The 12,434-nt window shown below is 39.8% G+C and overlaps 1 protein-coding gene across 1 annotated transcript in view; it reads left to right on the top strand.

Annotated features, from left to right (window-relative positions):
* LOC124594798 (tRNA-dihydrouridine(20) synthase [NAD(P)+]-like) overlaps window positions 1–12,434 on the top strand; it is an 80,667-nt gene that overhangs the window by 43,950 nt on the left and 24,283 nt on the right. The window contains exon 4 of the mRNA XM_047133218.1: window positions 5,853–6,140. Within this exon, the coding sequence (XP_046989174.1) occupies window positions 5,853–6,140 (288 nt within the window). The remainder of the gene's footprint in view (window positions 1–5,852; window positions 6,141–12,434) is intronic.

Here is a 12,434-nt window from a genome sequence, read left to right as displayed (position 1 = left end):
GCGTTTTAGCTCACGCAGGCTGGCGTGAGGTCTGAAATAGATCAAGGAAATGAGAATAACAAAAAACGTACGTAGCTGCTGGAATACCTAACTTTAATCCATAATTGGTGAACATCGCTCTTGACGGTACATGTTTTACAGCATCAATAGTAACTGGTAATGGCGCCTTGCTAGGTCGTAGCAATTGACGTAGCTGAAGGCTATGCTAACTATCGTCTTGGCAAATGAGAGCGTATTTTGTCAGTGAACCATCGCTAGCAAAGTCGGCTGTACAACTGGGCGAATGCTAGGAAGTCTCTCTAGACCTGCTGTGTGGCGGCGCTCGGTCTGCAATCACTGATAGTGGCGACACGCGGGTCCGACGTATACTAACGGACCGCGGCCGATTTAAAGGCTACCACCTAGGAAGTGTGGTGTCTGGTGGTGACACCACAGAATGATTACAGCAATATTTCAGTTTTGGATGATTATCTTCTTTTGCAACAGTTCAAAATTACCATACAATGCACCCTTGGCAGTTTCTTCTTCTTCTTCTTCTTCTTCTTCTTCTTCTTCTGATTTTGCTTTTTCCTTCCTTTTTTTCCACATTAGAATGTGATCCAGAGCATGTTTCTCATTTCATCTTCCTAAGCACAGAAGAGGAGTGATCAAAAGCTTGATGGACCCAACTGAAAAAATCTGTGAACCACAGTGTTTGAGGGACGAGTTCGACCGTTTAAAAACTGCTTCAAGAAGAAACAGCTACTCTGACAAAGAAAAAATAGTGCAGTATGTCCTAAAAGATGCAGGGCATCTAGTGAAAAAGAGCCAGTTAAAAGGCTTTTGTAACAGAAATCACAGATCACATCAGCAGAGTACTAAGGAGACAGTTTTGACACAGTGCTTAAAACAACAAGAAATGTATGTTCCATGGGCCAAACCCACCAATTGCCTTGCAGAAGTGTACAAAATCCCTTGCACATGTGGTTAAGTGAATATAAGAACTACACAAAAAGGAATTAACATCCAACTCAAGAAATGCAAGAGCAGTATTGTCATTGGGGAAACATGGGTAAATCTGCAGTATAAGGTCATATGCCAGGACTAGGGAACCAGAAAATTTGTTTCTGTGTTTCAAAGGTTTTACCAAGATTCAGTCATTAGCACACTAAGATGTACAGAGACCATAGAAATTCAAAAGCACATAAACTGCTTTAACAGAAAAGAAGAAAGATTGAAATTACACAAGTTGCGGGCATTACCAGATAGCACCAACTATTCCCCACTGCAAGCTTCATAATGTAAGCTCTGCTGTGAAGTCTTAGGCAGCAGTGTGATGACATCACAAACTGACTCTTTTCACGGATGCATATAAACTATTTGACATGCTGATTTAATTTATGTTTGTACTGCTATCCATGTCTTGATAGTCTCTGATGACCTCTTCAGAGACGTTAGGCAGAGAAATATGCCTGGGACCATGGCCAAATGCCCCTAAAACAGAAACTGCCAAGTACACATTCTGTAAATAATTTCACACACTACTTTTACGTCCCTTTGCTACCAGCTTTAACCAGCCACACTTGGTGGTCTAGTGGTAAAGCACCTGCCTGAACCGAAAGCTCATGAGACAGTGGTCAGACATCAGCCCTCATTTCTGTGATGTGAACATATGCCAGAAATGGCACGTACTTCAGATTCCACATTAAACTATAGGTTTTCTTTCCCTAACAGGATTATGGGCTGGGTTAGGAGCACCAAGTCGTTACAGTGATGTCAAACTAAAAAACTTGCACCAGGCAACTAACATCCCTCTTGAGGGTCTTCAAGCAAGGTATGTCATATGATTATTTCTTTCCTTTTTTTTTTTACCAGCTTTAAACATTTCTATTGAAACACCATCACTCCAGATGCCTTTACTCACTGTCTGTTTTTCTGATCCATCTCTTGAATTATACTGAGATTTTAATTTTATCTCTCTGTAGTTTGTTACTGTGACATCTGCGGTCTTCACTGGTGTTTTTGTCGTTACTGATTTTTGTTTTATAGACATTAGGCCATGGTCCAAGAGATATTTCTGTGTCTAAGGTTTTGTCCTCTAATGCTGGAAACATCACAGTGACTGTCACTCAGACATAATTCCAGACTTAAACAATACCTGCTAGCTGAATTGTTTTACATATCCACACAACTGTTAGTTTATGGCATCATCAGATTGATGCCTAAGATCACAAAGTCATGCTGACATGTGTTAGGGAGCTCATAATGGATAAGGGTTGTCACTGTTTACTGTATTTAGCACTAGGCCCCATGACTTGTCTAATTTCAGTCCTTTTTTTTTATTAAAGTTGTTTTGGTGCTTTTGAATTTCTATGGCCTCTCTTAGCACAGTAATGACTGGTTCTTGATAAAACCATAGAATTGGATAAACAAATCTCATGGGTCCCTGATCCCAGTGCATGATATGCTACTACCAGTTTACCCATTTTTCCTAGACAACAAATGTGCTAGTGCTAATTCTTGTTTTTATAGTTTCTATGTATACTTGACTGCATATGCAAGGGATTTCATACATCCTGTGGCAAGTATGGGCACTGATCCACTGCAGTGTTCAAATATTCATGTACCTTTCTTGTTAGTTTAAACACTGTGCTAATACTGTGTCTTCATAGTACTTTGCTGATGTAATGTGTGACTTTTGCTACCAAAGGGAAGAAAACTTTCCCTTTAAATGATTCTTTTTCACTAAAAGCTGTGGAGCTTTGAGGATCTGGTGCACTATTTTTTTCTCTTTGTAAGAATAGCCATTTGTTCTGTAAGTAGTTCTTCAGTATTGAGCTCTTTTTCTGAGTACTATGATTCACAAATACTTTAAGCCTAGGTCACTCCTGTTTTGCTCAATCCTGTTAGCTGGTTGGATGGTGATTGGAATTTTTGCAAAGGTATTTATCTGTGTGAGTGGACGTTCTTTTACTTTGTTCCCTGAACTTCCATCAGTTTTTCTAAGTAGTGGTAGTTCCAAAAATGAAATCTGGCCTCCTTTCTCTTTTTCAGTAGTGAACTTTATATTGGAATTAACATCATTCAGAAAATTTAGAAATTCTGGGAGTTTGCTTTCCCCATGAGGCCATATAACAAAAGTGTCAACTAACAGAAGGGTTTCTTCTTGACCTTCTGGAAATGTCTGCAGAAGAGCAACCAAGTGTTTGGCAGTTCCACGTGTTGGATGGTCAATAGTGCAAGGTCTTAATGGATTTGTGAATTTTTGGTAAACTACACAATCTCGGTGGCAATGCTTCTGATTTGATGAGGTGCTTCTTGTCAGTGGAAGAAGTTGAAGAGACTTTCATTTGTATGTTTGTTTGTTATCCTAAGAATGGAAGTTTTGGGATCTCCCGTAAACTAGCTCTGTCTCCCAGTTTCTGTTATGTCCCAAATTTTTATGTTATAGTAACTATGTCTTCCATTGATATTCTTGAAAGTGTAACAGCATAGATTCCTCCTTTGACCATCATGTCTCTTTCACTCTTAAACAGGAGCTGGCAGATATATTAATAACTGCATGACCTACGCCTGAAGGTAGGAAAGTCACTTTCCTCTTTTGCAAACTGTCAAATTTCACCTTCTGTCTATTTATTGTTAGTGCATGATCTGTTTCTGTGGTCTGATATGTCATTCTATCGATCATGTTCCAGACATCACAACACAAGTTATTACCAATGAAGCTGTGTGTTTCTGTGAACTTACAGTACATAGCAGCCGTCTCGCAGGTGGAGTAACACTGACTCTGTGTAGTTGCAGTTCAGCTGTTGAAATGAAGTTTATCTTCAATCTTGGAAAATTTGGTGTTGTCAAAGTGTGTCTGCATCACAGCAAAAACACGAGAGAACTAAGTAAACAAGATCTCTTGTTCTGTGTGTCTTTTCTCGACATGACCTTCCATAAAGGCATTTGATTGAACTTTGCAGGCTTCCATGGCCGGTACTTGATTACTTCTGCTTTATGGACATTAGTTCGTGCTCTGAGATGTATTTCTGTGCCTAACATTTCATCTTCTAATGCTAGACACGTCGTCAGAGGCTATGAAGTTGAAACTTATATCTGAGTTACTCTTTTGAGTGAACTTATTATGTTCTTACTTGAACATTTATGTTGTGTGTCACACTGCTGAATAATTAATTTCATATGGTAAACAGTGAATTTCATTTACCTCTGCACTGAGAGAGTGATTTTTTGTAATAGAGACAAGGCATTACTTCTGTTTGTAACTAGCTAAGTTACTCTTGAGCATACATTATGACTCAGTACAATTGAACCTCATTCATCCAGACTAGTTGGGACTGTAAATCATCTGGATTATAGAAAATTGGGATAATCTGAAAATTTAGAACAAATTAGAGTGATATTGGTTAAATGCCATAAATGCATGTCATATTTGCTTTCATACAAACATACAAATTATATATTATTTTCACACAAATTTTTAGCAGGAATTTAGAAAATCAGTGAGTTTTATGTGCTGAAGATTCTTTTGAGCTGGATTCTTACATTGCATATGTGCAGCATGGTCAAGCAGGCATTTCACCAGCATTAGAGTGGCTGAAGTTTTTTTGCCTGACATTTCAAATAAAACATTATTTTGTCCAGCTGTGTTGTTGTCTCTATATGTATTATGTCTTCAGACTGAGCCCCTAGCTTCGTCAGCTAATCCATCATCACTGTCTGCAGTGAGTCAGACAACAGTGATTTTATTATCAGAAATCGTACATTGTCATTCACAGCCAGTAATTTATATCATTAACACATATGTCTGAGTATTGAGTGATGTTTGCAAAAGCTTCAACGAATGCTGACGATTCGACATTGTCATCATTTTCAATGTTATATGTAAATCGAAGGAGGTGAGGAGAAAGGGAAGGGATTACTGAAATCAGCTGCATCAGGACATTACACAGATTCAGCAGCAGCGTGTGAAAGTGTGTGCTGGACATGTCCAAAAGAACAGACACCACACATTCGTATAATTAATTTTCTATATTCATTGCCCAGACCATGTCAGTAGGAAGTAGGATCAGAAATGGTCACACGTGGATTATGCCTCCAGTCTGGCACAACTGCAGTTCCAACTGCAAATTCAGCCTTTATCCATCCTGTGCAGTACATTTACCGTTTTGTCTGTGAATGCATTTCGCACTTGCAGCAAGCCAGAGAAGTAAAGTACTGTACATCTCAATGTTAACTTATTAGGTGGACTCTCCAGTGAGCCATCATCAATTGTTGACATTTTTACTTCCAGAGTGCTGAATATTGTTAGGTTACAGTACTAAAAAAATATGGATGGACTGTAGATCTGGGTTAATGAGGGTAAGATAAATGAGGTTTACTGAGCCACAAATGAGGTTTTACTTTAGTTATATTACATAGTTACATCTGAGTCTATGCGTAAAATATTCTGTTATGTTGTAGTATTACATTAAAATGTCTAATTCCTTTTGAGATACATTATACATTGACTCTGTAAAGCAGGTGACACAGATACACTGAAGGAATATTTAAATGTGAATGGTTATAATTTTTGCTACGTATAACTAGTAATGATGAAATGCATACAAAAAAAATTAGGAATTTTTAGGTTCTTGAATGTTGATCATACAGTGCAGGATTTTCACTAGTTATGCAAATAAAATAAAAATAATGTCTTTTAGTGATTTATATCTATTGGTAGAACTAATATCAGAGTTGTTCCAGCATACTCATTGTTAGAAGATATGCAATAAGTGTCAAACTTTAATGTAAGATTTCGTGATATATAGTGACTGGCACAACCCTGTTTTTAAAAAATAATTATAAATATCTGTGCAATTACATTACAGTGGGGGTTCAAAGGAAATGGACACATACAAAGACATTGAGAATTTCTGGAAGGAAACTGGATGCTCTAGTGTAATGATTGCAAGAGCTGCACAGTGGAACTGTTCTATCTTTCGAAAAGATGGTAAGCTGCCCCTGGATGATGTTATACGTGCATATCTGAAGTATGCTGTGGACTATGACAATTCACCTTCAAATACAAAATATTGCGTTCAGAACATGCTACGTGAACTTCAGGAAACTCCGCTCGGGAAGAAGTTCTTGGAAATGCAAACCTTAGATCAAATCTGGTGAGTTAACAAACTTCAGTTCATATCTGCATCCTTAATTTTGCCCCAAATAAAACTAGAACACTGCATATTGTGAAGAACAGCACTGCCATTTAAACATGTTTTGTGGGTTGGCACACCGTAAGAACCAAAAATGTACATGCCATAGTAAAGCCACTAGCATCATTTTTCTAGTCCCAACTGTTGTGTGTGTTTTGAAATGTCATGATTTTCTTTCAGTTGTGCATTTGGTAACACTATTATTAAGTGTTCATTGTTGTTGACAGTGAGAAAACATCTAGTTGTGTAAAAAAAGAAAGTAATTTTGTGCCTGTTCCTATACCAATTATTCAAGACACAATCATGAGCAGAAACATAGTCCCCACATGATGAAGCACTTCCCTGGCATGCCAGTTGTCAGGAGAGAGCAGCCAAAGCAAGTGGTGTGTGTTAAAAGAACAAGAAATATGAGATAACATGTCCTTGTAAATACGGCAATGGTGGAATATCATAAATGAAGAACTAAAGGTAACAACTCACCAAATAGTTGAGGCTTTGAGTTATTGATAGATAAGTAAACAAGACTGTGAGCATTGCTAGTTTTTGGACAAATTCTTGTTCAAAACTGTAGAGTACACATACAATTTATCACATTGTGCAAGTTCTGGAGGTTGACTGGGGCAAAGAGTGGTGTGTGTCGGATAGTGTGGGTGAAGGGGGAAAGTAAATGAGGAGGGGTGGGGCTCACAGTTGTGAGGGAGAGGCAGCAGGCATGCAGGATAGAAACGTGTAGCCTGTAAGCTCACTCTGGGTGCAGAGAACAGAAGTTGCATGCACTGCTTGGTGATGTGAAAGGATGGATTAAGAGATGAGATAAAACAGAGTAATAGGGAGACTCTGGAGTGCAAGATGATTGTAGTTAGATTCATGAGGCAAGATGGAGGTGGGTGAGGAACAGTGGCTAGTATAGAGTCAGGTGAACATGATCACAGAATCAAAGGATATGTTGAAAGGACAGTTCCCATGTACATAATTTGGTGAAGTTAGGATGGAAGGGAAGGATCCAGATGAGATGTGTTGTTTTGCCACTGGGTGGTCAACCTTGTTCTAGTCCACAGACAGTGACCATTCATTTGGGTAGACAGCCAGTTAGAGGTCATGCCCACGTAAAGTGCTGCACAAAAATTACAGCAGAGCTGGTATATGATATGAGTGCTCTCACAGGTAGTACTGCTTTGGACAGAATGAGATAAGCCCATGATGTGATTGGTTTTGGGTTTACTGGGTGGATGTATAGACAGAATATGCATGTGAGTCTTCCACAGGAATATGACCTATGTGGCAAGGGTACCAATCCTTACTGCAGAAAAACTTTTTTGTGACTATAGTCTGATTTAAAGTAGTTGTCACTTGACAGGCAACGGGCTGCAGGGCTCCCGCCACCAATAAACCAATGGCAGCCGGCACTGTCGGCTGCCACTGCGTTGCCACTTCACTCTGCTGAGCTGACTAAGGCATTGTGCCAGCCAGTCCTCAGCGAGCCGTTGTAGACACGCGGGTGAGAGATTTGAGTGACTTGTAGCTTCGCGTGTTTACGATGTCTGATGAAAGCAGTCGCAAGAGAGGGAGGCCGAGGCTGCACACTCCTCGGAAACCTCCAAAAAGTGGCGGACATGGCGTCGTTATACGCAGTCAGGCGCATGAATATGTGTGTTCCTTAAGGGAGTATTTTGAGAGAGAGAGAGAGGGATGTAGGAGGGCATCTCGTTGCTTTGGATAAGGTGGTGGAGCGAACTGCAGCTGCTCTGCAAGTTAGCGAACGATCAGTAATTCACGAAAGAAGGCTCAAGTGAATCATCTAAATTGGATACACCTGGGAAAAAGAGGCGACTAGAGAAGAGGGTCACAAAACTTGACTCTTTTCTGAAAGATGGCATTCGTTGTCAAATATACGCATTTTATTCGAGGAAGGAGTATCCAACACTCAAAAAACTACATGCTACTCTCACAGCGGCTGACCTGTTTCAGGGTAGTAAATCGTCTTTGTTACGAGTCGTGAAAATGTTAGGATTCCGCTATAAATCCATCTCTGGCAGAAAGTTACTAATGGAACGCCAAGATATTGCAGCCTGGCGATGCCGCTTTCTTAGAGAATTAGTGGGGACAAATTTTAATGATTTCGTTTGGCTTGATGAAATGTGGGTGAATGCAGGACATAGTTTAAAAAAAGGCTGGACAGACGGTACCATCAGCTCCATGGCAGCTCTGATCGGCAGAGGAAAAAGGATAATTGTAGCACATGCTGGAAATTCAAAAGGTTTCATTCCAAATTGTCTGCTGCTATTCAGTTCCAATAAGACCTCCGACTACCATGAAGAGATGAACCACAATACTTTTGTGAAATGGTTTGAAGACTGTGTGCTCCAGGGCTTAACAAAAAACTCTATCATTGTTATGGATACGCTCCTTATCATTCAGTAATACAAGACAAAGCACCCACAAAGGCAACGAGGAAAAACGACATTGTTAGCTGGTTACAGAAACATAAGGTGCACTTCGACAGTAATTTTACAAGGGCAGAATTATTAGAACTTGTATCGCAACACAAGCCAAGGAACCCAATTTACATTGTGGATGAAGTAGCAAAAAAATACGGGCATAAAGTGCTCCGATTGCCTCCTTACCATTGCCATTTCAACGCAATAGAGCTGATTTGGGCTCAGGTTAAACAGCATATTGCTGCAGAAAATAAGAAATTCACACTAACCGAAGTGGAACGCCTTTTGTAAGAGGCAGTTGAAATTGTGACATCGGAAGACTGGCAGAAGGTAGTACATCACGTGAAAGGAGTGATACAGGACCCATGGAACAATGAAGGTATCTTACAACAAAGTGTCGAAGACTTAATTATATCTGTCAATACGAGCAGCGAGACAGATAGTTCCACTGACTCTGACTCTGAATTAAGTGGTGTTTTCACATTGTCTGATTAGTGTGTAGTGTACTTAACTGCCATTAAATATTGTGTTTGAGAATTTATTTTGATTAATTCTTATTTTTGTTGAGAGACTAAGAAATACTGTTTGGCCAGCTCTCGTCATCTCCTTACGGTAAGTTAGACTGAATTTTAATTCTATTTCATTTTGTATATACACCAAGATGTTATTCAATGTGTGTAATAGTTTTCGAGATTTGCAATCTAAAGAAGAAAACTTTTCCGGGCGCGAAAATTTTTCACACTTCAGTAGTTAATGTAACAACGGCCCTAATTAAAATTAAGAAAAGATATTTGATTTGCTTATAGATACCACTGGGACCGATACTGTACGTAAATTTTAAAATATTTACATAATATCTATAGGAGATAGAGATTTTAAATGTCATACTTGTTTCGAGTTCAGTACTGATAGGGTTGCTTAAAAATGCTGTTTTCAGAAATTTATATGCAGGAAACGTGATGCACTACAAAAACTTTAAAGGATTCTTTACCGAGTGCATTATTTTGGTAATGAATGGAAAAAAATATTTTGCTGTGACACCAATAGTTTTTCAGTAATGACGTGATAAGTTAGAAGCTGTTTGCGAAATTGAGAATTTAAATTGTTTCAAACAAATTAACGTAACTCTGGTCCTAATTAAAATTAAGGATAGATATTTGACAGATTGAGAGCCATTGTAGAGATATACATCATATGTGGGTTTGAAATTTTTTACTTACGTTTTGTAGAAGATACAGGCTTTCAAACGATTTTCTATTGCCGGGGGTAGCGATGCTCTGAGGCGGCTGCCTCCAGCCAGTGCTTGACGTGACAACGCCGCAACTTTGCAGCACAAATGTCAAGTGACAACTACTTTAAATCAGACTATAACCATTCTCACCTAAGCCCACAAAAATTCAACTTTGAACATTACCTCCTGCAATTTTTACCTCCGTCTAACCATTACTTTCTTCGTCCCCTACTCAACCACTTTTTGTTACTTTTCAGGAATTCCTTACCTTCTGCTTGATCTCTCTGTCCTTTCATGTGTCCATCCCTAAGAACACAATTTTTTCACTAGAGAGAAAAACACACATACACGATCTTAAGACAGACTCTGATTTAACCGTCTTCCCTGCAGAAAAAGACTCCACCTCTCTTACAATGAACCACAATGATTACCTGACAGAGGACACCAGTCAACTGTCAGACCCTTCCATGTGCCCTGCCCATAATGATCCCAGAAGTCCAGCATAGCAATTAAACCCTGTTAAAATCCGGAGAGCCATTCTAGAATTTCTCCCTTGAATAGATCTTCTTCCTCACTTCCTCACCCAATCTATCTCCACCCCCCCCCCCCCCCCCCCGATTCCAAAAAAAAAAAAAAAAAAAAAAAAAAAAAAAAAAAAAAAAAAAAAAAAATCAGACATTGTAGCTGTTACTACTGTACTTTTCTGAAAAGAATCTCTGTTCCTGTTGGCCGACACCTCCAACCCAAGCACACACCAAAGGCACTTCATTCAACATTTCTCAGACACTCCATCCCAATATTGCCTGTATCTGTAAACCTAAATCTGATGTCTGATTTAGGTTCATTGAAAATACCTACATGTTTGGACTTAGGGCCAAGGCACTAGCCTTGTTCCTCTGTAGCAAAACCTTCTGTCTGTATTCAGTTACTCCTCCTCAGCTCAGTATGCTACCTTCCTGGATGTTGACTTACACATCTCCAGTAGTTCCATCCAAACCTTTGGTGATATGAAGTCCACTACCCATCAACAGTACCTACATATTGCTAGCCGCCATCCCTTCCACTCTAAAAAGTCTCACACACACAGTGTGGCTGCACATGAATAGTGTATCCTCAGTGATGAGTAATCCTTTGTCCAGTACACTGAAGGTCTTACTAAGGCCTTCAGAGACACGCATCCCCCCCCCCCCCCCTCGATATAAACCCAGCACTGCTCTCATTGCCTAGTATCATCACAGACTGGAATAACTTAATCAAGTCCTTCACCAGGACTTCAACTAGCTACGATTGTGCTTGGAAATGAGAAATTTTCAACCTACACTTCTTCCCATCCCTCCCAAAGTGGCATTCTGTTGCCCATCCGGTCTATATAATAGTCTAGTCCTCTAGTCCATCCATACACCATACTTACTCCCACCCTTAAGCAAAAGTGCCATACCACTGTATAAGGCCCAGATGCAAGGCATGTCCAATACACCCAACTAGCACATCCTATTCTCCTCCCATAACAGCCTAATCCTATGCTGTCAGAAGAAAGACCACCTGTGGGAGCAGTCATATAATATATTATTCAAGCAAACTAATTTGAGACTCAGTGCGGTGGCTAATGGGAGCGACCGTAAAGGAATTTCCCATTAACAAACGGCTCTGCTGTAATTTCTGCACAGGATTTTGTGGTAAAGACCATTAACCAGCTGTCCACTCAAATGATTAGCCTCTGCCAAACTGTGGCCATGAGCAAAGTTGACCATACATTGTCATATCACACAACTGAGGACAACATGTTCTATGTCAGTGATTGCTTCACAACATATGCCATATGGAGTACTTGACAGCTCAACACAAACGTTTTGCCTCAAGTACAGATTGTGTTGAGGATCAGTGGACAAAGTTCAAAGCCATTGTACCATGTGCATTAGATGAGTATGTGCCAAGCAAGATCGTGAGAGGTGGAAAAGAGCCACTGTGGTACAACAACCAAGTTAGAAAACTGCTGCAGAAGCAAAGGGAACTTCACAGCAAACATAAACATAGCCAAAGCCTTGCAGACAAACAAAAATTACACAAAGCGAAATGTAGTGTGAGGAGGGCTATGCGAGAGGCGTTCAGTGAATTCGAAAGTAAAGTTCTATGTACTGACTTGGCAGAAAATCCTAATAAATTTTGGTCTTATGTCAAAGCGGTTGGTGGATCAAAACAAAATGTCCAGACACTCTGTGACCAAAGTGGTACTGAAACAGAGGATGACAGACTAAAGGCCGAAATACTAAATGTCTTTTTCCAAAGCTATTTCACAGAGGAAGACTGCACTGTAGTTCCTTCTCTATATTGTCGCACAGATGACAAAATGGTAGATATCGAAATAGACGTCAGAGGGATAGAGAAACAATTAAAATCGCTCAAAAGAGGAAAGGCCGCTGAACCTGATTGAATTTCATTTCGATTTTACACAGAGTTCGCGAAGGAACTTACCCCCCTTCTTGCAGCAGTGTACTGTAGGTCTCTAGAAGAGCGTAGTGTTCCAAAGGATTGGAAAAGGGCACAGGTTATCCCCGTTCTCAAGAAGGGACGTCGAACAGATGTGCA

Source organism: Schistocerca americana, chromosome 2, assembly GCF_021461395.2.
Source record: "Schistocerca americana isolate TAMUIC-IGC-003095 chromosome 2, iqSchAmer2.1, whole genome shotgun sequence".
NCBI lineage: Eukaryota > Metazoa > Arthropoda > Insecta > Orthoptera > Acrididae > Schistocerca > Schistocerca americana.
This window is presented reverse-complemented; position numbering and strand designations above follow the sequence as displayed.